This window comes from Anoplopoma fimbria, chromosome 17 (assembly GCF_027596085.1).
Source record: "Anoplopoma fimbria isolate UVic2021 breed Golden Eagle Sablefish chromosome 17, Afim_UVic_2022, whole genome shotgun sequence".
In the NCBI taxonomy this organism is placed as follows: domain Eukaryota; kingdom Metazoa; phylum Chordata; class Actinopteri; order Perciformes; family Anoplopomatidae; genus Anoplopoma; species Anoplopoma fimbria.
In genome coordinates, this window is record NC_072465.1 from 8867438 (window position 1) to 8894753 (window position 27316).

At 40.7% G+C, this 27316-nt stretch overlaps 2 protein-coding genes across 3 annotated transcripts in view; both read left to right on the forward strand.

The window, feature by feature from the left end:
- Nucleotides 1-732: 732 nt before the first annotated feature.
- bin2b (bridging integrator 2b) lies at nucleotides 733-12162 on the forward strand. Of its 2 annotated transcripts, XM_054617652.1 has the most exons (13): nucleotides 733-837; nucleotides 1154-1385; nucleotides 2923-3003; nucleotides 4163-4217; nucleotides 4791-4885; nucleotides 6266-6361; nucleotides 6638-6745; nucleotides 6849-6934; nucleotides 7881-7956; nucleotides 8126-8208; nucleotides 8376-9210; nucleotides 10482-10574; nucleotides 11562-12162. In XM_054617652.1, exons 2-13 carry the CDS (start codon nucleotides 1293-1295, stop codon nucleotides 11673-11675), a joined length of 1815 nt encoding a protein of 604 aa, XP_054473627.1. In that variant the 5' UTR covers nucleotides 733-837; nucleotides 1154-1292; the 3' UTR covers nucleotides 11676-12162. The 2 variants fall into 2 exon arrangements, with proteins under 2 accessions (XP_054473627.1, XP_054473628.1); XM_054617653.1 differs by lacking the exon at nucleotides 733-837 and having other exon boundaries at nucleotides 844-1385; nucleotides 11565-12162.
- An 11128-nt stretch (nucleotides 12163-23290) lies between these two features.
- Nucleotides 23291-27316, forward strand: part of LOC129105437 (integrin alpha-5-like) — a 42535-nt gene continuing 38509 nt past the window's right edge. The window contains exon 1 of the mRNA XM_054616459.1: nucleotides 23291-23630. Coding sequence (XP_054472434.1) covers nucleotides 23413-23630 — 218 coding nt within the window. The 5' untranslated portion in view covers nucleotides 23291-23412. The remainder of the gene's footprint in view (nucleotides 23631-27316) is intronic.

Here is a 27316-nt window from a genome sequence, read left to right on the forward strand (position 1 = left end):
TCGAAGTCAAGTTGTATCTCTTTGTGGTTGTTTAAGGTCTTTACATAGTTGTGTTATGTCTCTTAGTGGTAGCTTTGTGGTCATGTTTTGTCTATTTGTGGTTGATTGTCTTTGTAATCAAGTTATGTTTCATTGTGGTTGTTTTGTGACTTTTTGTAGTCACGGTGTGTGTCTTTGTGTTTTTATCTGCAGTCATGTGTTTATTTGGGGTTGTTTTTGTCCTTTTGAAGTCTTTTTTGTGTTCTTTTGTAATATTTTGTGAATGTTTTGTGTATTTTTGTAGTCATGTTATGTCTCTTTCTTTTTTTTGTGACTCTTTGTTGTTTGGTAGTGATACATATCTACATACTTCTTATACCAAATCATGTGTGGCTTGTCAACATTATAAAATCATTTTGTCAGGAGCTACCGGGAGCTATGGGTTAATAACACAGGTACCTTCTATGTTTCTTACTCAGGGAGTTAACTAGGTCACTTTGGGTTGGGACATACATGTTAGTCATATCACTATTGTGAGAAGCGGAAGTGTCAGCAATGGCCAAACCCGACAAACAGTGCAGCTCACTTCACCAACAAGCTGATGAGACATTTGATATCAGTACCAGAGATATGAAAAAGGCAATATCAGCAATACTAATGTGACAGACTGACAAGTCGCACAAAGCCTTGTACAAAACTTTATTTCTGATTGGTGGACTCACAAAAAACCCCAAAAACAACAACCTGAACATTGAGGTGCAATTTGAAGGCAGCGTCTCATCCACCGCCGCTTACGTCACGTTGCTGAATCAGCTACGCCTCATCGGAGGAAACGCAATCTGCACACATAATTTCCAGGTGAGTGTGGTTGGATGACTGCCACCTTTACCGACGGGCAGCTGTTTTGCAACAGTGTGCGCGATGTTTGTTCAACAGATCGGGACACGCAGAATGAGTTCCCACTAACTCCTTCGACAAGCTTCGACAAGCTTCGACAAGTACAGACTCCCTCTGCTGCTGCTGATGATGATGTAGAGAACCTCATTCCTTGGTTTAACACCGCCTGTTTGTGTGTGTGTGTGTGTGTGTGTGTGTGTGTGTGTGTGTGTGTGTGCGTGTGTGTGCGCGCGCGTCTTGACACTCGTATTGTTGCTCCACCTCCGTCGACTTGAAGTTTAAAAGCCGCCTGCAAAGCTGCTGCGAGGTAGTTTCTCAAGAGGAAGCAGAAGAGCGGGAGGCGGACTGATTTCATTGAGGAGAAACAGAAAAAGAGAAATAAAGAGAGGAAGAAAAAAAAAGAAAAAGACATTACGATGGCAGAGAATAAGATGGGCCCGAACCTCCAGGCTGGAGCTGGATTCCTCGCCAAACGGGTCCAGAAGTCTCTGAATCGAGCCCAGGAGAAGGTGAGCAGGAGAAAAGAACTCTGTAAAGTTACTGTGGGTAACAGTTTGACTTGTCCCGTTTTGGCAAGCTGCGAGATGACTTCTTAAAGTTTGTTTTGTCATCCAGCCTCATCCTGCTGTGGGATTAACTCTTTATGTACCATGCTGTGTCATAGTTAAGATACTTCTCTTCATATCAGACCCCTTAATGGTCCTAAAGGTAACAGAATGTGAGGCATGTCTGAAGGGGGGGGGGGGTAAGTTTCCAGCATTAGATTTACAACAAAAAGGGACAAGCTGCTCATTCAGAAGGGATTAGTTAAATACATGTGGTTATTATGTACTTTAGTAGAAAAAGGCAAATGAGTTAAGTAGGAATAGCTTGTCAAAGACGTTGCCCTGAAGTTTCTGGTACTTTACCAGTCTATACTCCCGTTATCTAGCTCCGTACCAAATTGTAACTCAAAATGCAAAGCACCCCCGGTGAGAGGATACAAATCATGTAACAAAAAGTAAGAACCTGTAATATATATATACTTAGCCTGAGAGAAGAAAATAAAAATGTGTCTACTCAGGGAGTGAACAGCATGCTTTGTTTTCAACAGTCTACGTTTGTATGATCGTGCCTTTTCGGCTGATGCATTAATAAACCAGCAGCTTGGACTCTCCCTCCCTGTCTGTCTGAGTTTTCACAGTGTTGTTCAGCACTGCACAGCTGCCACTTCCTGACTGTGCACTTCCTCTCTTGCTGGCTGAGCCTTTTCTCACTCAGGTTGTGGTCGACTCGTTCGATTTCACTGCTCCAACCCCCACAAACAGCAGCTATACAGTTTGCATGCACTCTGGAGTCTGCAGGACCGAATTCTATTTTTGGGGATTCAGGGAATTGTTGCTTTGTATTCCTGGAAAATGGGAGCATACGTATGATAATGAGAGCCTTTTTGTTGCAGATTTAGAGTTGAAGGTCATGGGATGTGGCACTCTGGCTATAAAACCGCTGCATGCACAGTGGACTATGAAAGACAATGTAATAGTTGGCCACGTGTGTCTAGTTTCGGGGAGCATTTGGTGCTGTATGTGGAGCATGGGTCTGTTATGATTAACAGTGCTAGACCGCTAAACCCTCTGGGCCTGTGTATATATCACAGTTTCTATTACCTGAAATCTACTTTTCTATACTGCATCTTGTTATTGGCCGACATTTACACCCGTACCCAATGTATCTGCAATCTGCTGATGTTGGCCAATGTATCTGGCCGGCTGATTTAAAGAGTAAGCCACATCTGTAGCCATGCACACCTTTTTACAGTCATGGAAAAGAAAAAAAGTATCAAAATCGATGCAGCAGAAAAGGAGATGTCTTTTTTTTTTTTTTCCAAGCGTTCTATCTTCCTTGTTTGAAACCTAGAAACCTGGTGCCTACATTACCAACAATGCATTTGGACTGCCAACAGTTTGGTCAGAGATCTGCTTGTTATGTCTATCTCTAGTAGTAATCATTTATGCTAGGAACCTGTGTGTTTCTGATGTTGAAACTAACTCTTCCCTCCTCCCTCAGGTCCTTCAAAAACTGGGCAAAACCATGGAGACCAAGGACGAGCAGTTTGAGCTGTGTTTCCAGAGCCTCAACAAACAACAGGTACACCGACACGTAGTCCTTTTTTACATGAGGAGGTCTCTTTACGTTGCGGCCCTTTGCTACATACGGCTAGTGCTTGCTTCATTCCACACACTAGTTAAACACCTTTTTTTTGATGCACCATACCAAACACCTCCAGTCAAACGGAGCACTGCCGATTCTTAAGAAACAAGGTAGGTGTTTTGTTCCTGCTGTTGAGATGCCAACCCACAAGTTCAAGGCAATGGGCTTGGCCTTGACAACAGGAAACACTCAAAGCTAGATGTACCTCCTTCTTTACCTCCTCCTTTTCTTATCTACTCTGCATAAATACCACGTGTTATGTCTCCTCCAGATATCTGTTTATGCACAAGCATTGCCCTCGGCCTTGTTGCTTTAAGAAAGGAGACATATCTATGTGCTCAGACTCAAGAAACTTTCCATTTTTAAGGGTGTCCCACAGCCTCATGAGCTTATGACTTGGCCCGGTTTTGGTCTTTTTGAAAAGTGAGACTGTTGCATTGAAAAGAGGAATTAACACAGTCTTCATTTTACTAATGAAAAGTTGAATGTACATGCAGGGGCTGTGTTGCCACAAACTTACTTGGCCTTGCATGACCATTAGCCTGTGTGTTAATGTTGGCAAACTTTAGACACATACTGCTTTATAATGTACATTACTGAACCAGTTCACTGACTGTGTCTCATTTATACTTTCTGCTACTGCGTCTGCTAAATGACTGTAATGTAATGTAATGTAATGTAATGTTACGTTACACTGGGTTTCACCATTCAGGATTGACACGTAACTCACTTTAAAAGAAAGTTACATAAATTCCCCTTTTTAAGTTGCTTATAGCTCAATCAGTTTAAGTGCAACAACTGCAGTACATTATGGAGGGAAACTAACAGGAAGGAAGTCTATGCGCTGCTTTCACCACCGCCACATCAAATGTGGTGATTATTTAATTTAAACTCGACAATGGAGTCTGACGACCGAGTATAGCGTATTATTCCCAGCTCTGAACAGAAAAAGTTGCCCTGTGAACAGAAGCAGCCTGAATCCCTCCAAGGTCGCTGAGGAAATGACGAAGCACAAATGGCTCAGATCGGCCACACAGATGATGTTTCTGGGTGTCACTGAATTTCAACTAATTTTATACTTTCTTCTTTGTGTCAGATTGATGGAAGCAGGTTGTTTAAAGACGTCAAAGCCTACCACTCAGCAGTGAAAGGTAGGTTGCATTCAAAACACACACACACACACACACACACACACACACACACACACACACACACACACACACACACACACACACACACACACACACACACACACACACACACACACACACACACACACACACACACACTGAGCACGGCGTTGAACAGAATGCCACCCTTTGCACGGGAGAGTCGGTGAATAATGGGGAAGTGGATTTCTTCTATTTCGGACCCTGTGCGGACTTTTGCAATTCCGTCTGCGTCGCCATGTTGTACAAGGACAAATAGAATCCCGTGGTGGAAATGGCAAACGCAGCATCACATATGTGATTCATGTTCAAGAAACTGCTTATGTTTCTGGTGTTGTCAGCTATTTGCTCCTGCATTGTGAGCTCCAGTCCAGGAAACCAGTGTTGTTCTGACCTTCTCTGTGTGGGTGTAGCAACAGTGCCACAAACCCTTCAAAAAGAAAACAATACCACCCACAATGCACTGTGCTGCTGATGCTGGAAGATAAGTACCTCTTGGAATCATGATTACATTTTCTTATTTTTTGCCCCATCATTTCCTGTTCCTTTCCACAGCCGTGCACGAGACGTCCAAGCGTCTGTCACAGACGTTGCGAGACATCTACGAGCCAGACTGGAAAGGAGAGGAGGACCTCGCTGTCATTACAGAGGTATGTCTAAAATGTGTTTATATGAACGCTGATCAAGTCACTTTAATTTCAGAAGGTCCGGCTTATTTCCAGGAAATTGTTGGTTTCACTAAGCAGGTTTAAAGAAGCTTTAAATTCTATGAGGTACTTCTTGCTTGTATCGGGTTGAACCAAGCATTTGCCTTCAAAACCGCCTTAGTTCTTCGTTGCATAGATTAAACCAGATGTTGGAAACATTCCTCAGAGATTTTGGTCCATATTAAAGTGACAGCATCACACAGTTGCTGCAGATTTGTCCGCTGCACATCAGTAATGCAAAACTCCCAAAATTTCAACAAATAGAAAGACCATGAAATATTAAAGTCCAACTCCTCCAACTTCCTCCTTTTGAGAAAATATATTGGTTTAGGTTTCATGATGGATCCTCCTCGCATTACTTGAAGTTTTCCTCTACGTAGATGGAGACCTCGTTTCGACACTCTCAACAACAACCACATTAGCTTACCTGCTAATGGTTAAGTCTCCTTCTTATCTAACTCACAAACAGAAACACTTGCCTTTCCTTTAACTTGGCTTGTTGAACGAGCGACCAAATAAACATTCACCGGGGAAAAGTTTGTCACAATGTGCAGCTAATAAGCACATTAACACTACAATTGAAGGTGTGCGAAAAGGAATTCAGATAATTTCTACTGCCTCCACATGTCTTTCAACATGGAGTGGCGGCCTGCAGCTAACGGTGCTAACAGTACAAACTACGACTTCAATGCTGACAAAACAGTGTTTACCTGATGGGGAAACTGTAGGGTGGCTGCTACTCTTCTGGGTTGACACTGTGGGTTGTGACCAAAGACTGTATATAAGCAGTGGACGTAGTCATCGTGACGCCACCCATTTGGTTGTGTCGTTCTGAAGCGTTGAGTTCGCCAATTTCACGTCTTGGATTACGGCTGTCCCCATGTTTTTTTTTTCTTGCATCCAATGGACAGAAGTTGGAATAATGCAAGAATGCAGAGGAGTGATGTAGAGACTCCGTATACGGCTCTGCTACCGGTCAATCATAGTAAGCCTGCCCTAAAGCATACTCCGCTTTATGGTCTATTTGACTCTAAATGGACCATAATTTACTAAATGAACATCATGCTGTATTGAAGAAGACTTGAAACTAGAGATTGAGACCATAAACTCATGTTTACAATGTTTACTGAGGGAATAAATCAAGTGAGAAGTAGAATCATTTCCCATAAACTTCTATACAATCTGACTTCTTTTTGCAACTGGAGGAGTTGTCACCTGCTGGTCAGTAGAGAGAATGTAACGTCCTTCCTTGCTGAAATAATGTCCCGTATTTAGAGACGTTTGTTACAGTTGCGCTGATGTGATGACAACTGTGTCTCTTAGAGTGAAGATCTGCTGTGGAACGACTACGAAGAGAAACTGAGTGACCAGATCGTGCGCACCATGGAGAACTACACAAGCCAGTTCCCAGAGGTCAAGGTAACCTGATGCTTTATTAAACTTGAAACAGTTCTTGCTAAACTGCACACATGTGCTAGATTTTGGGCTTCCTCTCACTAGTTGACTACATGTTGACTTAAGAAGTGTGTGTGTGTGTGTGTGTGTGTGTGTGTGTGTGTGTGTGTGTGTGTGTGTGTGTGTGTGTGTGTGTGTGTGTGTGTGTGTGTGTGTGTGTGTGTGTGTGTGTGTGTGTGTGTGTGTGTGTGTGTGTGTGTGTGTGTGTGTGTGTGTGTGTGTGTGTGTTGTGTGTTTCAGGAACGTGTAGGTAAACGCGGTCGCAAGCTGGTGGACTACGATTCATCGCGTCACCACCTGGAAGCGCTGCAGAGTGCCAAGAAAAAGGATGAGGCCAAAATAGCAAAGGTAGCATTAGAATTACACACATGGCACATAAATGCTGATAAGAGTGTTGGCAGATAAGAGCGGTTTCACTGTAAGTCTTCTACTTTTGCATCCTCGTCAACAGGCGGAGGAGGAGTTCAACAAAACCCAGAGTGTCTTTGAGGAAATAAATAACGAGCTGAGGGAGGAGCTGCCGGTTCTCTATCAGAGGTATGGTTAAAATGAACATGGTCCTATAGATAACACTCAGTGGAATCTGACAGGGGAGTTTGGGTCAAGATAAGAAAAGTAAATGTAGAATATCTGTGTATGAACAAACAAGTAAGAAGCTGACATAAGAATCCCGTTGGGTATTCCAGACTTACAACTCGTACCTCGATTATTTGGAACATACAATATGTGAGAAGTTTGTGCAGAATAAAATATAAAAATGTATTATAAAGAATTTAGATTTAGAAATACATAAGTCTGTCTGGATAAACTAACATAACCTATGCACGATTAAAGTAGCAATGGACAGCTTTTCAACTATTTCCCCCCCCCTAGCATTTCCAATAGTATTATTGTTGTTGCAAAGACAACAGGAACGTGTCCCGTTTTCCTTTAGGCTGATGGGGTTAGTAACTCCCATTGATACTTTTAGGTAAATGGGTAGATCTACAGATTTCTACAGAAAACAAAAGTGCTGTTATCTTCCGGTTTTGGTTCCGCAATGGTTTGCGCACTTCCTTTTTGCCCTAAATGGAGCCTTCATTTTCCCGGGAGACTGTATACAGAATTGTATAGTGAAAGCAGGGCTGATTCAACAGCCATTAGGTTGTGCAATCAACATTTACTTCATATTGGTAAGTTACTGCAAAAGAAACCTGTCTTTTGCCACTTTAATCTGATAACAAAAAGTGCAAAACATTGTTAACAGGCCCTTTATTACTATTCTTGACTTCTTTACAAAAAAGAAAGAAAATAAACTGAGTTTGAAATGTGTAAATGTCATTTTTAGGCCTTTTAAAAAAAATGTACAGATGGAATTAGTGCAAGCAGACGTTTTCCAGAACGTGCGTGCGATAACATAACTGAGCTCGATTACGAAAAACACTCAAAAAAGGCATGTGAATGAACTGAAAAGATAAACTGAGAGCTGTCTTTGTGTCTGCAGCCGGATAGGTTGCTATGTGACGGTCTTCCAAAACATATCAAACCTGAGAGATGTCTTCTATAAGGAAATGAGTGTGGTAAGATATGACACTTCCTTTTATTTCCTCACTCTTATACTATTAATGGAAAGTAACTAAGCTTGCAAAAAACAACAACCATGAAAACGACTGCCTCTTTAAATTATATTAGAGGTATGGATGTGTGTTGCAAGTTGGTTTATGTGCTTATGTTGCAACTGTGTTGCAGCTGAACCGTGAGCTGTACAATGTGATGAAGAAACTGGAGACTCAACACTCGGGAAAAGCCTTCATCATCAAGGGTCTGAACAGGTATGGCACTGTGTTGCACATGTTTCCTCATCCATGGTCTCATCTAGTGATTAAATTACACAAGGCTGTCTATCTGCCATGTTTCTGTTCAGTATCCTGGAGTACTAATAAGAACTAGCTGTTTGTGGCTGTTAAAATGCTTTTTGTATCTTATCTTCTCCAAACAGCACCACAAGCAAATCAAAGAAGAGAAAGTCCCTGGTTATCTCCAATCCCATCCCTTGCAATACAGCTTTCCCAACCGACCACATCTCCATCCACTCCTCCACCGAAAACGGTAAAGACGCTGAGCCCTCTTCGCCCGTCCAACAAACTCAAAGCATCTCCGAAGAAACCGGCCTGCCAGATGAAAGCGGCGCCTCATCCAAAGATGTCAACTCGTCGGACTCCGATCTCAGCTCCAGCGGCAGGGAAACGCCCCAGAGGCAATCGATGTCTGACAATGAGACCAGCGACCGCAGCACAGGGAGTCAAAGTCCTGAGGCGGTGGAGCCAGAAGCCGACCTGGCTACAAACCAGTCCGATGACTCTGGGGTGGGTGTGCCAAAGTCAGATGCTACAAGTCAGGAGGTGTCCAATCCCTCTGATTCTGCAGATAGTGCGCCGCAGAGTCCGGACCATGAGACTGTGAGTGACCCAACATCCAAGAGTCAGGAGCAGGAGAATGTGAGTGACCCAACATCCAAGAGTCAGGAGCAGGAGAATGTGAGTGACCCAACATCCAAGAGTCAGGAGCAGGAGAATGTGAGTGACCCAACATCCAAGAGTCAGGAGCAGGAGAATGTGAGTGACCCAACATCCCAAAGTCCGGAGCAGGAGAATGTGAGTGACCCAGCATCAGAGGAGGCAGGGCCAAAACCTCCCCCGGTCCCTGCCCCTCGCATCTCCTTCCGCTGCACAGATAGACCCGCCCTCTTAACAGCTAAGAAACAGGAGGAAACATCGGTCCACCAGGAGACAGATGACTCCAGTTCCCACAATCCACCAGGCTTCCTATACAAGGTACATAAATATGATTTAAAAGAGTACTTCACCAATTTAGCATTGCACTCGTATATCATTTTTTGCTGTGCAACAATGCATTCTTGTTCCTTGTAAAAACCTGCCTGCATTACCCATAACACAACATGCTCACTTCTTTATAACTCCATTTTCAAAGTTGTTGTTTGTACAACCTTTTTTTTTTTTTTCACACGTGCACTAGTAGGCTACACCCAAAGACCTGTAAACACACTCTGATGTGTGAAACTGGTGGATTTCCCCTATAAGTACAGAGCTGGAGTCAGTGTGTAAACAGCTAACCTGGCTAAAGTTTAAAATGAAACCTACCAGCACCTTTTTTTTTTTAAAGCTCACTAATGAACATATTGTGTCTCATTTCTTTGATCCATACACAAACAGAAATGTAAAAATGAAGACTAAGACTATTTAGACATAGCCAGGTTTGGCTTGTTCCCCCTACCTCCAGTTTTTTTACTATGCTAACATGAGATTGGTATTGACTTTCACAGCATCCTGTTTTTAACGAAAAGAAAGTATAGTGACCAATTACAGTGACCAAAAGTGACAATTGCAGTTTAAGGTTGTCTAACAGTAGCACAAGTAGAGAAGAGTTGTAGAGTTAGGGGACGAATAGCTAGCTAACCTTGTCTAGCTAAGGACCAACATTTAGGCCATGTAACCTGATGAAGAGTGACCATAAGTGGGTAGTATAATGTAGTGTCTCAATTTCACAAGTCGAGAGAAGAGTCACAATGTTAGCAGCCTGGCTCATAAAGAGACATAAAAACAGCTAGCTAACGTTTGCTAGCTTACATTAGACACCAGAAGCTACTGGTCGTTCCAAACAAAGGAGCTGGAAAAAACCCCTGAATGTGTTGTATTGAGCAACAGTGTGTTTTATTGCTAATGAGTTCAACTTTTCATTCTTCAAATGAAACGTGTTATTTCCTCCTTTTTCCAAATGTTGCGCAGTCTCACTTCGACAGACTGACTAATGCCTGTTTAGAAACTTAGACTAGCATAGTTTTTTTTGTTGTTGGGGGAAAAAAACAACCAGCTTTGTCTTGAAAAAATAGTTCTTATGAAAACTGTTGCTGGTGTATATTCTGTGTATTTATAGGCCTATATATCCAGATTATCAGAGATCATTAGTCTGGAAAGACACTATTCTGTGAGCACCACAAACGGAATACCTTTATCTCTAGCAAAATCTTAGATATCTCCTTTAGGTGAACTGACCTTTTTAAAGTTAACTAACTGTTTCACACCAGGGGGTGGCGTTAGAGAGCCATGCAGCGTCTGAAGACGGCCAGCTCCAGTTTGAAAAGGGAGACATCATCCTGGTGCTTGCTGACACTCAAGAGGTTTGTGTGCGTTCTTTTGTAGTGTTCTGTAGCCGTTCTAGACATAGAAGATTACACATTTTCCTGTCAAAGTCTGCTTTGTCTCTATTATGTTGGAGCCTTGTATTTATCATGCTGGTGATTGTACTTTTCATCACGTATGTTCTTTTTTTCTTTTTGAGTGATTACTTTAAATGTTTCCTGTGGGTAGTGGTCCCTGATAGTGTTACACTGATATATTAAAATGGAGTCTGACTACAGGAAATGTTTCAAATGTCTAAGAAAAATATCTCTACTAAACATCAGGAGCCATATTCACAAAACATTCCAAATCTAAACTATCCAATAACATGAAACATGCCGATTTTCCACAACTCATCACTACAATGCTGTTGCTGGAAAAATGATGCATTTCTTAAAGTTATATTCACTTTTTTATATTAATTTCTATATATTATATACATATTTGTTTTTATATAATATGTAAATGTATGATTTCATGTAGACTGGAATTCAATTTATTATTTGATTTATAATTAAATACATTTAAATGGATATATTTTTTATTTACATTTTTAACTGGATTTAATTTTGTATTTGGTAACCATTTTGATTTCAACATTTTTAATCTAATCTGATCCATTTTAGTTATTTTCACGCTCCTCTGTATTGATGAATATTTCGTAAGTCACACGTCAACCACTGTGCAACAGGGTCAACCCCATCTCTTCTCTTAGCCAAAGAGTCCTCTCTTGCTCTACCTGAAAGGGTCACTCAGCAGCTTTGTGAATTACTCTTAAGAGGAAACCGTTAGCAAGAGACTTAAACTACCAGTCAGTGTCCTAATGGTAAGAAAATTAAGTGAATACAACCCAATATTTCATTGTCGGCCCCTTAGAAAGCAGGAACTCACAGTAAAAGTAAGCCCTCACTCACAAAGCATCTGATCAAACGGGTGTATTTGTTTCCTTAAGATCTTACATGTGTTTTAATGTCCGTGTCTCGCAGCAGGAAGGCCTGGTGAAAGGGATCAGGGAGGAGAGCTGGAACCAACACAGGGATCTACAAAATCACTCTGGGATCTTCTCGGAAAAACTCCTCCAGCCAGTTCAGGCAGAGTGAGTCAATAGTCACTCCTCAGTCTGTAATACTTTCTCCTTCCTTCGAGCAGTTGGTGACTCACTCTCTCTCTCTCTCTCTCTCTCTCTCTCTCTCTCTCTCTCTCACACTCACACACACTCTCTCACACACACACACACACACACACACACACACACACACACACACACACACACACACACACACACACACACACACACACACACACACACACACACACACACAGGGAGTGAACCCATACGTTGTGGGTGCAGAAGCTGTGCACACAGATGAGCACATGTCCCACGTGGGGCCTCACATACTCTGTTGTTGCAACTTTTGTAAGGAAAAGATTTCAAACATTTTGCAAGGGATGTTTGGATTGTTAAATGTTTCGGTATTTTTGCAATTTTTAAAAAGTCTTTCTGTGAAACACTGTGAAACAAAATACATGTTTTTTTTATACTGATGCTGTGATCCTGTGTAAAATGTCCTAATAAAGTTATATATAAAAGAGAAGAGGATGTTGTTCTTTTATGAATTTCCACAGAATCGAACACAGCAAATGCCATTTATTCTGTTGAGTTTCTGATCTCAGAGAGGCGGGTAACGTACAGCAAAGGGGATTTGCATTTTGTAAATACAGGAAGTTGTTGCCGCAAGACATCACATAAACAGCTTAAGAAAGGACTACAATGATTCACCACAATGGAATGTGTAAAATATTGTGAAGACCTGGAAGGTGAGACACCCTGACTGATTGACTGTGAGGAGTTCATGGAAGAAAATTCTGTCTTTTATAAAGAAAACACTCAGAGCAGGGGTTTCACTTCTAGTTTGGCAGCTCCACTGTGTGGAAATGATAAATGTGTTAGATATTCTACACAGCTCCAGACTATACACAGACACATCCAGCTGGTTGATGGGTGCAGCTAAGAGGTGGCCCTGTATCATAGGTTTTCAGACTGATTGCTGTGATTGGCTGGTTGGGCGTATGCTTGGGTTTAGGTGTGGTTACAGTTACCGTCAAACAGCTGGGACTGTCAACATGGCGGTATCGCACACTTAGTCTGAAAACAAGATTTAAAAAAAGATTACACTTCTAATCTTGTGGTGTTTACACAATGGGCTTTTGAGTGAGCAGCATGCAGGGTTCTGATTGGTTGATGGTTGTCAAGCGTTAAAGTGATGGAGCGTTCCTTTCCCTCAAAGAGAATTACATGAATTGCAGGTTATTGTAATTCGAAAGCAACTCTAAAAGCTTTATTGCCAAAACCAAATCTTGACAACAAATCATGTGGATGTCAAAAGTTGTAGTCGGTTGCTGTTCTGGCAACTCATCAATTTAAAAAAAACAAGAAACGTCTACAGTTATGCTAGCAGCTCTGTGAGGCCCAGCAATGCTTTGTGCTATATGCTAGCGCCAGCATGCTAATATGCTCACCTATTTTGGGACATTGAATCATTTGCTGTGGTCATTTGACTAGGTAGAAAGAAAATGGTGATTGTTGTAATGGTGACATCACTCATTTTTGCTCGCCATAGTGTCCACGGCACGCCATAAGTTTATAACGAAGCATTCTCTTAAATGGTAGGCTACACATAAAAATGGCCACTGCTCAGAACATCCCGCTACTTGGATTTGAATGGGAATGACCGTTCTACTCCTATTCTATTTCTAAGATGGTCATGATGACTGCTAAAACGCTACGTCAAGATGGTATATGGTAAACCATTTTCACCATCATATTTTAGCATGTTGGAGCACTAACATTTGCTCATTGGGAATGTCATTGGTTTAGCTCATGGTAAGTATTTAGTCATAATCCAAAGTACTGGACAAATTTAATTTTTAGTCAAAAAACACAAATGTGAAAGTCATGGTGGCACTTGAGGAAAATTCATGGGACCACCAAAGTTGTAATGGTTCATCCTCTGGGCACCATGAATATCTGTACCAAATTTCACTGCAAGCCATCCAGTCGGCATTGAGATATTTCAGTCTGGACCAAAGTATGACCAAAGTCATTGCCATCCTGTGAGCCATGTGGCTTGCAAGAGTCTGAATCGGTCATTTCAGATACTAAAGCTACTTGGACCTTGGGATTAGATTGACCCTTTACATGCATTCAGTATCTATCTTCTGTGAAAAGAGCACTTAGCTATTCACATTGTGTGGCTGATTGTGAGATGTGATGTCTTTGGGTACTGTAAGAGCCCTGAAAAGCTGTTTCAGCGCAGTCGACAACAGCTTCCGATCATGTGACATGATCTCCATCAGCAGATGATACCGTTACGTGATTGTATGTTCAAACTTTCTTAACGCTTTTTAAGGACTTTGCATCCTTGTCAACTTCTATGTTGAGCGTCAAAGTTCATCCATCTTCAAAAAACATTGAAAGTTCCATGAAAACTGGTTACCTATGATCACGTGCTATGATTGGAAGCCTCAGAAAAAAAAGCCATTAACAAACCCTGAAGTGAGTTGTTACCACCAGCTGCTATTTCTAAGGTCAAGAATGAACTCTGAACCTCAATTTCTCAATACATTCTCCTTTACTGATATATATTTCTGCATACAAAATGTTGAGAAATCAAGGTGCAGGTAACTCTGTACAAGTGATCTTGTCTTGTGTGACCTCCGGTGATCAACGAGAAAACAATTGGCATCAGTTCCTGAAAAGGTGAGGTAATCTTGGAGGCAGGAACAAAAGGTTTGAGCGAAAGTGCGCCCGGGGTCTCATCTGTTCATGATGAGAATGTACTGCAGCATGACTCTGTCAAAGTCCTTATTATTGGAGTAAAAACCTTCATTTCGCACCATTCCTGCTTCATGAAGTCACCACAGTGACATGGGGACTTGGTGTGATACTGGCCTGACTCCTCTCTTCGCCCCTGATTCCTGGAAGAAGAGCATGAGATCAGTTGAAGTAGCAAAGTTTAAGTCTTTTTTTTTAATTCTCTTATGAAATAACATCTGGATATGAAGTGGTTTCCAATTTACAGGACCTCTGATTCACAGCTGTTGTTTTTGTAAATGAAGCGGAGAAAACATTTCTCCTTCTGTGGAACATTTTCCTTAACATAATCCGAAGATGTTTACATTAACAAATAGCTCTTTTAACTCCCAGGAAGCATGTTCAGGTGGATGTCGGCATGGTTACGGGTTGATAGCAGCAGCTTAGGCTTTTACATTTCTAGAATAAAAAAACTAGACAAATGAAGCATTTATGTTGCATTTCCCCTTTTGAGCATACTCCGACACAAAGTTCCTTGCAAATAAAGACGTTCTGGTTTCATTCGTACTGTTGCGGTGAAAATGTGCCAGTAGCTGTGAGGGATTGACGGATAAACCAGACATTGCTGCAGACGGAATCTCAGTGGAATATTTTTCATGCGACTGGTGGGGAATACTCACTGAAAGATCAGGACAAGGGCAACCGCACACAAGACTCCCCTTTTTGTTAGAAATCCAACAGTAACAGATTGTGTTATTTATAGAGTTGCTCCGTCACTGAGAGGTTCGTATTGAAAGGTGATAGTCACAGTGGAAGGCTCTGGGCTGTGCTCCAATGTGAATATAACACATTGTTGCTTTATCCATAAGAGGGGTCTTGATCTGGGCGAGAACGTCCCTGAGGCCCGTTTCGTCTCCGTGGGCCTCGTGCTGCTTTGCTTGTTCGCTGCGCGAGTTTTCCTCGCGGCTTCCTCTGGGGAGCAGGCGAGGTGGTTCACGGGGCTAACTTCTGTATTAGCCCAGGGGCAGTTAAGAAGTATTGTAGTGTTGACGTGGCGGCCGATAGATAAACTCAGATGAGGTACACTGGAGAGCTATGGAGTTTCAACCACATTCCTCGCCAGCAGAACTTTCACTGAATCCAAATGCATATGTTACCCATTCTACGGTGCATGATCATACTGCTGTGTATGTATGGCTATTTCCATCAAAATGAAAAGTTCACCCAAACTTTGACTGTCTGCGTGGATTGTATGCTTTCAGAGAGCTAAAGGATAGCAGAAACACGGTATTAATCATGTGAAAAAAACAATGAATGACTAAGAAAGTTACTCCCTGTGGAAAAAAGAGGGGAAAACTTTAATCTTAATTCCTTCCTGTAATGATATTCTTTTTCCTCTTTCCCAAAGGAAGATAAGAGGTCAGGGAAAGGTCAGAGGTCATGCTAAGCAACACAAAATCCTCCACCGTGGAGGTCCAGCAGGGTGGATGCGTGCTGACACAGGAATTTGATCAAAGGTCCTTCAGTCTAATAACAGTATTCCAGCCTACAACACTACCTCTCTGTGCGTTGTGTACAAGCACTGCTATCTTTGAAAAGGTACAATCAGTGCTAAAATACTACTGACTAACAGCAAGGAAAGAATACAAAAAAATTCTACCAAACTGCTGAAACTTTGAGAGCCGCTCAAAATATCAGCCACAGACTTAGTTCAATAAATGGAACAAGTTTAATTTATATATCACATCTCATACAAATCAAACGCAATTCAAATGGCTTTACAAATGATCGACGACACGAAAAACAACACAGAAATGGAGAGAAGATAAAGAGACTTAAGGGTGATTTTATGCTCACTGCATCTGTGAGGATTGCGATTGTCAGCACAGCCAAAGTGACATCACAAGATCAGACACGGCCCTTCGCTGGGGCTCTGTTCGGCAGGTTTTCACCTGAACAATCCAACATTTTTAACCAAGCGGAAGGGAGGAGAAAATAGAGAACTTTGAGGAGCTTTGAGAATGATGGTTTGCCACAAGAAGAAACCCACAGGGAGCATAACAGATCCAAATGTTTCCTCATCACGATTCCACGTCAGCTAATGTCTCCGTGACCGTCCTTGCAACAAGTATGACCAAGGCTTAATCCCCACCAAATTAAGTTGAGAAAAATAAATTGATAAATAAATTATTAAAAAAAAGAATAAATACAACACTGAATGAAATGCTAATTAAAATGTTAATTAAGTAAAATTCTTAAATATCTATAAATTCTTAAACCATATTTACCACTGTGTAAAATCAGACTTCTGTGTGTTTGTGCCACTAATTGTGGTCAGTTGGGTCAATGTATGTTTTGTTAGTTTGTTTATTGGATCAAATCCAAAGTGTCAGAAACAGAAAAACTTCATTTATTTTCTTTTTGTCCTCCCCGCCACCAGGAGACTACTTTGCTAACTGCTAACCGCTAACTGCTGCCCGCCCTCCTAACAGCGAACTAGTTTCCTAGTGGCGGGGAGCATAGATATATATAGAACACTAGATACGCCACGCCCCTCTCAGCCGCGGCACACGGAGCCGCCATCTTGTGTGGGTCTTGAGTAAGTATTCTCACACTGTCAGACAGCCAAAGATACATATGGTCACAGCTAATTTCTATATATATATATATATATATATTATATATATATATATATATATATTATATTATATATATATAGTTATATATAGTTATATATAGTTATATATATATATATAGTTCTGTATATGTGTATAGTTATATATATGTGTATATATATGTGTGTGTGTGCATATATTTGTGTATATATATATATATATATATTGTATTAAATGTATAATTGTAAACATACTGTACCAAACTACATTAGGATTATAAATCAATAGAAATTATATATAAAGTGTAAATATAGTACATCAAATTATAAAAATAGACATGTGTATATATATGTATATATATGGATTGTATATTGTAAATTATAAAATATATAGTATTTATTTTATTTAAGTTGTATATGTATGGATTGTAAATATCAAATATAGTGTCATAAAGAAAATTGTATATAGATATATAAAAAGATGAGGAACACAGGAAGTTAATTTATTAAATATTTGTCCTTTTCTTTTTGTTTTGTATTTTTCACATGTTTAATTTGTATTTGAATGTCTGAAATAAATTCAATCAATAGTTCCAGTTGTATCTCAGTCTGGAGGGTTGCTGGTTCTAGTCCAGAGTGATGCAGTGTTAGAGTGGTTTGAGAGTTATAAGCTAAATGGATAAGATATTTACTTTTTGAGAAATAAAATGTTAATCTGAGTCCAGCAGAAACATTTCTGATAGTAGATATAATCAGTGGCAAGTTAAATGTCCTGTGTTAAAAAGTGTGTTTCTTGTATAACATAGAGGAAAAAATCTGCCTACCACTTAAAATCAAACATGGAATATCAACTATGATGTTTTTAGTGTCATCCACTGAGCCATCACCGCTCAAATTTGCTACATGTTTGCATGAATTTTCCATAAGGTGTAATGCACTAGGCAGCGGGTTGACCCATTCAAGATGGCCGCCGCGGTGGCCGTCAGCCGACCGGAGCTCAACATTGCCGTGACGTATCTAGTGTTCTATATATATCTATGGCGGAGGACAAAACAAAAATACAAAGTATTTTCTCGTTTCCTGCTTCGTCCTCTGCTGTTAGACTGAGGGTAGACTGGACGCCACAGAGACTCGCTATTGCCTCTCGTGGAGAATGTGGCATTACAAGACAGGACGGGCAGGAGCTAGCTGGTTAGCATGCTCATATCTCTGAAATGCAATACATAGACATCTTTGACATTCTTCTTAACATTCTGTTGATAATGTTAGTTCATTTTAAAAATATTTTTCAATAAAAGTCTGGCCAGATCTTACACATTGCACCTTTAAGGTTAAGAGTTTTTGACCTCTCGCAGTGCCATGGAGATGCTTTTCTATGACAGGGTCCCCATTTTGATTATCTGGTGCAACGGTTTGACAGTATACCTTTGATTCACAGGGGGCGGTAATGTACAGGGAAATGCAGCAATATGCCAGAAAGACAGGGAAGAAAAACACTGCAGCTGTTAACTATCTGGATTTAACATACTTTAAAAATGGAACACACTTATTGGACCTCAAGTATTCACACATTGTATTTGGGTGAGTTTTGTAATCCATTGACACTGATCCTTTACTGGCCTTAGCAAACATAGTAAAGTCATGATCCTAGGTATCTGAACCTCTGGAGGCACACATTAGCAGCCATGTTGTTTTAATTAGTAATTCTGCTGCTTCCCATGTGTGTAGGTTGCGTTGTGCACCTACGTGCACGGGGGGAAGAGCGCCCTTTGCTCCATCATTCAGTGCTCGAGACATCATGCAGACACTCCTCGTAGGTGTGTGTTATGTCTCTTATCACCTATACTCTGACATTGTGCAGACAGTCCTGTGTGTGCAAGTGTGTGTGTGTGTGTGTGGGGGGGGACCACCACATGGCTGGGGCACCACATGGCTGGGAAGTTGAAAACGAAAACCTTTTATACTTAACAAGCCTCAGTGTACCAAAATAATGGCAGAAACGCTGAAATATGTGTTCCGGCGTGCTTCTTTTCTCAGGCTTTTTCAATTAGCTTGCAGATGTAACCACCTCAGCAGCTCTTTGAGCTTTTGCAGCTTCAGCTTGCTCCTTTTTCCACAGTCTTGAGCCAAATCAGTAATGGTCACCCGCGTTCACTTTTTCCCTCTTTTTTTCTGTCTATGAAAATAAAGTTAAACAACACAGTCCACACTAAGGTAAAGACTCCATTCATCAGACAGTAATCGATTCCCCTCAGATCTGGTTGATCTTTCTTTATCGCAACAACTGCCTTCGATTTGCGGGCCAGCGTTCACTGCACAGGCTTTGTGTTTGGCTCCAGTGTTTGACCCTCTGTGAGGTTACAGGTGTCGTTCATACCAGTCAAAGCTAAATCTTCCTCTGCGCCGAGTCTCCATTTCCAATTTCAAACCCAAAAGTCTCATCAAGATAAAAAACGGATGCTTGATTTAGACTGGGGGAAAGTTTTTGAATCTGATAAGTACGTTTAAATATACACAGCCAGGGTTTTGAAGTCATGAGGAATTGGTGATTGGATGGGGTATGGCTACTGTAACTTGACATGTTTAATTATGTTGGCTTAAATGTTCAGTAAATGGTGATTGCCACATATATATATATATTTCTGTAGCTTTTGGCTACTTTATTTGTTGTAAAGTTACAGTGATGTTGCAATATTGAAAGCCAGTTAAAACTATCAGACTATTGACATTAACAAGTACAAATGTTTTATTTGTTTCTATTTTTGCATGGTGTAGCACATTTGCTTTGAAGTTGCATTATTTTTTAGCCACTGGAGACAGTAGATAACAATACTGACATATTAACACCTCAAAGAAGAAGCAGTTAACAAGCAGTAAGTCCAACTCAATTTTTGTCTCTGTTTTGGTCTCCACCAACTCCCAAGAGAGAATATCTAGACTTTAGCAGCTAAACGCTCCAAGAGTTAGCTAGTGGCTAACTCTGTCTGGATCAGGCTGCCATTTGGTAATGGGCATGTAACATAAAGTTGGTAAGCAAAGCCTTTTGCTGCCTGTTGCTGTTGGAAACAGGGATGATGAGAGCGTTGATCCAGTGCTTAATCTGTAAATCAGGAGGTGCCGAAATAGAGAGAGGGTGCTGATTAGGTCATGCTATCATGTGGTCAACGTTGTTATTTGAAGAAACAAACAAAACAGAAATTAAACAATAGTAAGTGTAAGTGTCGCCAACAAAACTACTTGGGTAGTGCTGGTAAAAGATCATGGTTAGGCATAAAATGAGAATGTTAAAGTAAATGTGTATGTAAATACAAATTAGTCAAAGTAGATTTTTTGTTTCACACAGGGTACAAACAGCGGTCTCCTGGGTGAAAGTGTAGTATTTGACCCATCCCAAACTTTTCCCCGTGTGAAGTTCCGCAGACTATGATTAGAAAGGTGTTATGATAAATCAAAAACAAATGTAATCTCTGAGAAAATAATGGATAATACAACTTTCTTGTATGGGAACTTCATAATTAATACATTTTCTCTGCTCCAGTATTATAGACAGTGACGCATCTACAAGTGCACCCCCTAATTTAACCACACTCACCATTCACCATTTCACAGCACAAATGCCCACTTGCTTAGCTGTTAAGGTTTTTGTTTTTATACAAACAGAGAAACCGGATCCGCACAAATAGGTACCAGAACACAGGTCCCTGAATACTGTTCCGACAGGATCCGGGACAAATGAAGCCCCCGAGTGAACCAAAACAGCAAAGATGCAGTTCGTAAAACTAAAACAATACAAAAAAAGATGTTAAATAAATGATGGAAAATGGGTGATAATTCTTTTGTGGGTTTGTAACTATGAGTGACACCTTACAAGTATAGTTTGGGGGTTTCAGAATAATGATTAAGTTTTCTTATTTAATTTAGTTAGTTAGCAAGTTCTATTGGCTGTTTGCTTTCAGTAACCAACTCACTGATGCTAGATTTTCCCACAAGCACTTGAATGAACCAACACAAAAGTTGTTTTAAAGTAGACCGCTCTTTTTCACGTTTTACCATGCAGCAAATCACCCAACTATAAAAGAAAAAGATGTAGCCATCTTTTATGTCTTTGCAGCTTTATTTTCTGAATGTACAAAAATGTGTAATAAGTCAATTAAAGTAATGCTATAAGTGTGTGGTAGTAAAAGGTATAACAAAAACACTTAAGGTGACTCTCAAGTTGTAGAACCAAATAGTCAAAGCAGTGTTAGTTCTGAATGCTGTGGACCATCTTTAAAAAAATGGGGCAGGACTAAGAACTTGTACAGAACGGTTGTTAAGTGTTGAGGCACGGCATGTTGCAGTTCATACTTCATGCCAACAGAGGTCAATAAAGGTCACAGATGGCTTGATCTCTTTTTAATCCTTGGCAAACTATATTGCATATGGTAACTAATAGTCTTTGTTTCACAACTATGGTACAGGAAACTTGTGATTGGTTGAGGCTGATGGAGGCAGGACACAGCCAACCGAGGGGAAGTTTTTTATTCAATAAATCAATTCAAGTTTTAATTGATTTTATCTTGAATAAGTTAAACACCTATCGTCCAACACATTACTGCATCAGCTGGAATTTGTTAATTTACGAGGGGAACCAACTGTTGCTCTATCAGTCGCTGCAAGGCGAAGTTTACGGCCGTGTGGAAATCTGTTTTTACAGAGAGAAAACACTCTTTGTCCAAGTTCCTGTTGCCTTTGGCAGGTAACACATCTTGAGTCACCGCTCTTTAAATGTGGGACCCTCTTTTTTTTTATGACCTACACACACACACACACACACACACACACACACACACACACACACACACACACAAACACACATAAGCACGAGGAGACATACACATATTCAAGTACTGTATGCTTGCCTGCCTGTCAGTCTGCCATGGCTGCAAGTTCAGTTCCAGCAAAGTGACGAGAGACAGAGCTGGAGATGGATGTCTGTGGGCTTTCCAGGTTTAGTCACACTGAATTCTGTCCAGACATGTAGAGTATGTTAGAACATAACCACAACTTACTGACGGCGAGCAGCACACTGAGATAATTTCTAGTGTTTTGTTAAATTTAGCTGAATTGTTCACAATTATCACTGTACTGCTTCCACAGCTAAGTCCTTCTTATTCTACTTACACCCGATGATGGACTGAGGGGATAACTACGAATTACAGCGCATTAAATTTCGTGGGTATAGCTACGAATGATGGATAAGACCATCCATCCATTATCTTTACCCGCTTATCCGGGGGTGCTGGAGCCAATCCCAGCTGTCATTGGGCGAAGGCAGGCTACACCCTGGACATGTTGCCACACTATCGCAGGGCTGACATATATAGACAGTCAACCATTCACGCTGACATCCACACCTACGGGCAACTTAGAGTCTTCAATCAACCTAAGCTGCATGTCTCTGGACTGTGGGAGGAAGCCGGAGAACCCGGAGAGAACCCGCGCTTACACGGGGAGAACATGCAAACTCCACAAAGAAGGCCCGTCTAATCCTGGTTGATTCCCCCTCTTGCTGTCAGGCCACAGTGATGGCCACCACACCACCGTGCTGTCCTGGATGATATTTTCTAATAGCTGATGACCATAAATGTAGACTGTATGGGCCCAGTACAGGTGCGCCCTATTTGTTTGGAGTAAGTGGCCACAAAGTATGTTTATTAATAATGACAATGCATCCAACAGCAATGTGAAAAGAATGCCTAATGTTAGAGGAGAATTACAGAGAAATGTCACCTGAATATGCAGTGCTGTTTGATTTTTTACAGAACTTTAAAGTGAGTTTCAGTTATTTGTATAGCTGTGGGCCTGCAGCTATAAGTCAATGTTGTGATTCACTCTCACCGCTCTCATAGTGTCGTTTCCGGCCCTGCGGTGTCCCACTAAATAACTAAGCATTGAAACATTCACATTGGGCTGTTAATGAAGGAAAATCACATCATCTTGCAATAATGGTATTGCAATAAGAATTTACAATGTGTTTGGTAAACTTGATGATGATTTTTTAAGTAATTTCCATCTCTGACATTCATCTAATAAAAGACTGAAGTTGTGTGTTGGGTTTTTTACAGTGTTACCGCAGTCTTGTTTCTTTGGGGACCAGACTGCCTGGTAATATTTAAAGCTCCACCCCAAATGAGGTTGCAATCATTCCCCCCCCCCCATCCCTCCCTCCTCCTCTTTTTCTGTCTTGCCTTTCTTTGCATTTCACTCATGCACCTCTGGATCAACACATCGGACCTGTCGCTGGAGCTGAATGGGGGGACTTAATATCCGGGACACACGTTTATGATCACTACATTGAAGGAACGGCACGGATGATGCGTTTTGCGCCTCGGCCGTTCAATGAAAGAGGAGACGCGCAAAAGAAGAGATGGGCACCGTTCCTGCACTTTCACTTACCCGGTCGCCGGGGGAACGCTGTCGTCGCGCCTCTTCGGTCGTACCTGTAGTGGCGGTGGTGGTTCTGGTTCTGGTTCTGGCGCAGCTGTGCGCCGCTTTTAACTTGGACGCGGAGGACAGCGTCGTTTTCTCCGGACCGCGGGGGAGTTATTTCGGCTATTCGGTGGAGTTCTTCGGCAACTCATCCAGGTAAAAAAGTAGTTGATGCAGCATCGCGAAGCTTGGTGCCAATTTGGTAAGACAGCGGGAAAAAGTTTACAGCACTATCTGCTGTTCAAAACCACTGGTTTATTATATTCTATATAATAATAAACTAAACCAAATAATAACAATAACTATATAACTGGGCTCTTAGTGGTCTCTTATAACTCTCTTTTTTACAATATCTTAGATGTGTGTTTGTGCTTCGAAAGAGTCAGTTGTGCAGATATACTTCATATATTTTATGTGAATTATGAAATATCAGTGTAGCCTTGGTCATTTTTACAAGAGTCTATTACTATAAAACTTGCATTGTTTTTAATGTTGTATATGAACTCATAACATGAATTTAGGGACTTCAATTTGTTGATGTGTTTTCATAGCAGCCTACATTGTTTCTAGGTTTAACCTACCATACATTTTAAATATATTATTACAAAACAAAACAAAAATCAATATTTGATATATTTTTTCAGTCTGTCAAATATATTTGATTAGGGTGCAAATTTTAAATGCTTCTCATATAGTACGCATATATGTCTCTCTTTCTCTCTCTCTCTCAGACACACACACACACATACACACGCACACACGCACACACTGGATTCCAGCCCCAGTGTGATTGGAAACAGACATACAAGTCTGTGTTTGATTCAGAGAGGAGGGGGGTTAAACCCACTGCCAAATAAGACATATGCTAATCTTCTTCTGAATATGTACTAAAGAGTTCACCGGGGGTTTCCTGCAGTTTTTTATTCTGTTGACAGATGACGAGCTGAGTGAGATAAAAGTCAAAGTTCAGACATGATCTTCTTCCTTCACACAGCATGCAGGCCATACCGTCACATGTTTTGGCTCATTGAGAAAACTCTCCTTTGGGCTCTGGTGTGGAACACACGCACAGTCATAGTCCAAAAGAGACTTGGATATGAATGAAGTGTGAAGTAGCTCACATCTGACCGAGGACGATGGCTTTATGGTTCTCCATTAGGATAATTGGCTGCACATTGTCATTTTGTGCCTCGCGTGTATTACATTCCAGTCAGAGCGATGCATCTGAATTTACAAAAGAAACGTATGGCTATACATAAATGTATGCCGTGACAATCTAGTATTCTACATTTTAACACAAAATAGCTCGTTCATATTTTGCTTGTGTTTCAAGACAGGATATTCAAATATCCTGGCAACCTGTATAGGATGGAGCCACAATTGTTATGAAATAAATTAGCCAACTTTTTATTATATCGTGATGTATGGCAGACGGAAGTTCATATTTTTACATCTGTTTGTAGATAAAAGTTATAGTTAAACTGATACTTTGTAACATTTAAAAAAATATATATTTTTTTCCTCTTTAAAAAGATAATCCAGCACATTTGCTCAAATCAATACAGTAAGGGGTTTTACTCCTACAGCCTTGGTCAAGTTAGAAGCTTTCAGTAGATTATGTTAGCTAACGTTAGCAAACTTTAAATGGATATTACTGTGAGGCTGTTAGTTAATTTTACTACTCTTCGCTACTTGTACTTACTGTTCGGCTATGTTTTGCTATTGACCATCGTCCAATAATTGCCATATGTTGACACAGTGGCCGTTGTTTAGCCATTACTAGAGCTTTAATTCAAACTCTTCAAACTGTTATCTAGCTAGCTGGCTGGCTGGCTCACTTAGCAAACATCCACCAGTCATGCTCACTTACCTGCAAACACAGATATCTGTTAGCATAAATCAGCTTTAGATACACCAAGTAATGCACGTTTTTGGAAATACTGGTACTTTACTTGAGTATTTACATTTTAAATGTACTGCAATTTTAAACCTTATTACAGTAAAGAGAGAAGCTTATAAGATATTATATTTTGCTGTCGCCAAAAGTAACGTTAGCCATTATTGCTAGTGTAATGGAGTAGTTAGGCGCAGTGTCACCTGGACTTAAAAATATTTTTTTTCTCCAGAATTTTGACATTGATGGATAGCTGACCACGTAGCCTACTGTTTTACTACAGTAGCCTTACATTCAACCTTCTAACAAGCTGATTGAAACATAGAAACAATCTTATTGATCACTTTCAGTGTATTTATGCCTGTTGAGACAGTCTTAATACATTTTTGGCTCGTTCAGCCAGAACACCCTCTCAACCAGCTGTTCACAGCTGCTGTTGCTGAAGAGCTGAGGACCTCTGTAGAATGTGTTACATCTCCTGATCGCCCTTTGAAGATGATGACATGAATCTAGCATATCGGCTGATAATCTGTTTATGATGACCTGCAGGGGAGCAGCTTGTAGCGAACAAGATTTGATAGCTGCTCCTGTAACTGGTGCATTTGATCTTTGCCATATTACTCCCATTTACACTTTATCAGCTCTCTAATCAAATATTATAGTTTTGACTCCAATAATCTTACTTGATAACTTTAGTATCTAATGACTTTACCGATTGGTTAAGATATGGTAAATTCTCAAGCTACTCAGCAGCATAGAAAGTAAAGTAAAACTAGCCTCACCTTTACCAGCTGTTACATTAAAGTGATGAACACATGACTGATCAATAAGTGTAACCCAATGGCATACTTTTTTCCTGCATTATTACATTAGTACTTAAATGTTTGGCACTTTAAATATAATTTGATACCAATACATTTTTCACTTTTACTTACGTACATTTTTGAATGCAGGACTTTTACTTTTCACTTATATTTTTCTTCATTGTGGTACTGCTACATTTACTTCAGTACTTCATCCATCTCTGTTGCCCACTAACATCCTTGAGGGCTCACAGAGTCAAATCAATGTTGGTTTAATGAATGTAGATATTTTCCTGTGAGGAAATTGGTTAAGATTCTCAGTTTGCTTAACTAAGCTTCTTGCAGTTAGAGGGCATGTTGTTGAGTCATTACTGAGAAGTTGATTTAGACCAATTTGTACAGACCAAGCTCCCCCTTTTGCCTCGAATAGTTGTGCTCAAACTGAACAATACAACATTTTGTTTCTGACCATAGTCATGCATTTCAACAGTTTACAACTACGGTTGGACATGTGTAGCCATGTGAACCTAGCGGTTCTTGTTTTGTGGTGGGTAAACCACGCAGCGGGGAAAAAAGGATTCCTTCCTGAATGAGTTGGATGTTTTTTCTGCTGATAGAATGGTTTATGTCGGTTGTCATGCATTCGGACAATTGTTTCACTGTTTGGCTGTAGGGAGCCTTGTTAAGAGTTGCTCCTGTTGCTCACTTTGCCATCTCTGTTATCACTGTCTCAGCACACATGTCCAGTCAATACGTCTGGTTTACGAGACAGGCATCAAGCCGGAAGCGATGGTTCAATAGGGTACATCAATAGTAAACTTGCTTCATGGCTCTTGGGCAATGTTGTACGGCTAGTCCACTGCTTTGGTCCAGACTGAAATACTTACGTCCCCCTCAGGCTGAATCCTACTCACTTTGGCGGCTTTTCCTCGAGCGCCACCATCAGTTCAAAGTTTCTCTTTGTCCAGTACTTTGGTTTATGACCAGATATCTTCCAAAATGACTAGTGTCATTCCTTTCCCCCTCACTTGTACCTGTCTTTACTGCAAATTAGTAAATGGTGGCGTGCTAAACTGGGATGTGAACATATACCTGCTAAACACATAGATGTAATAAGAGAACTGGATATGGCAAAAGATGTTTGA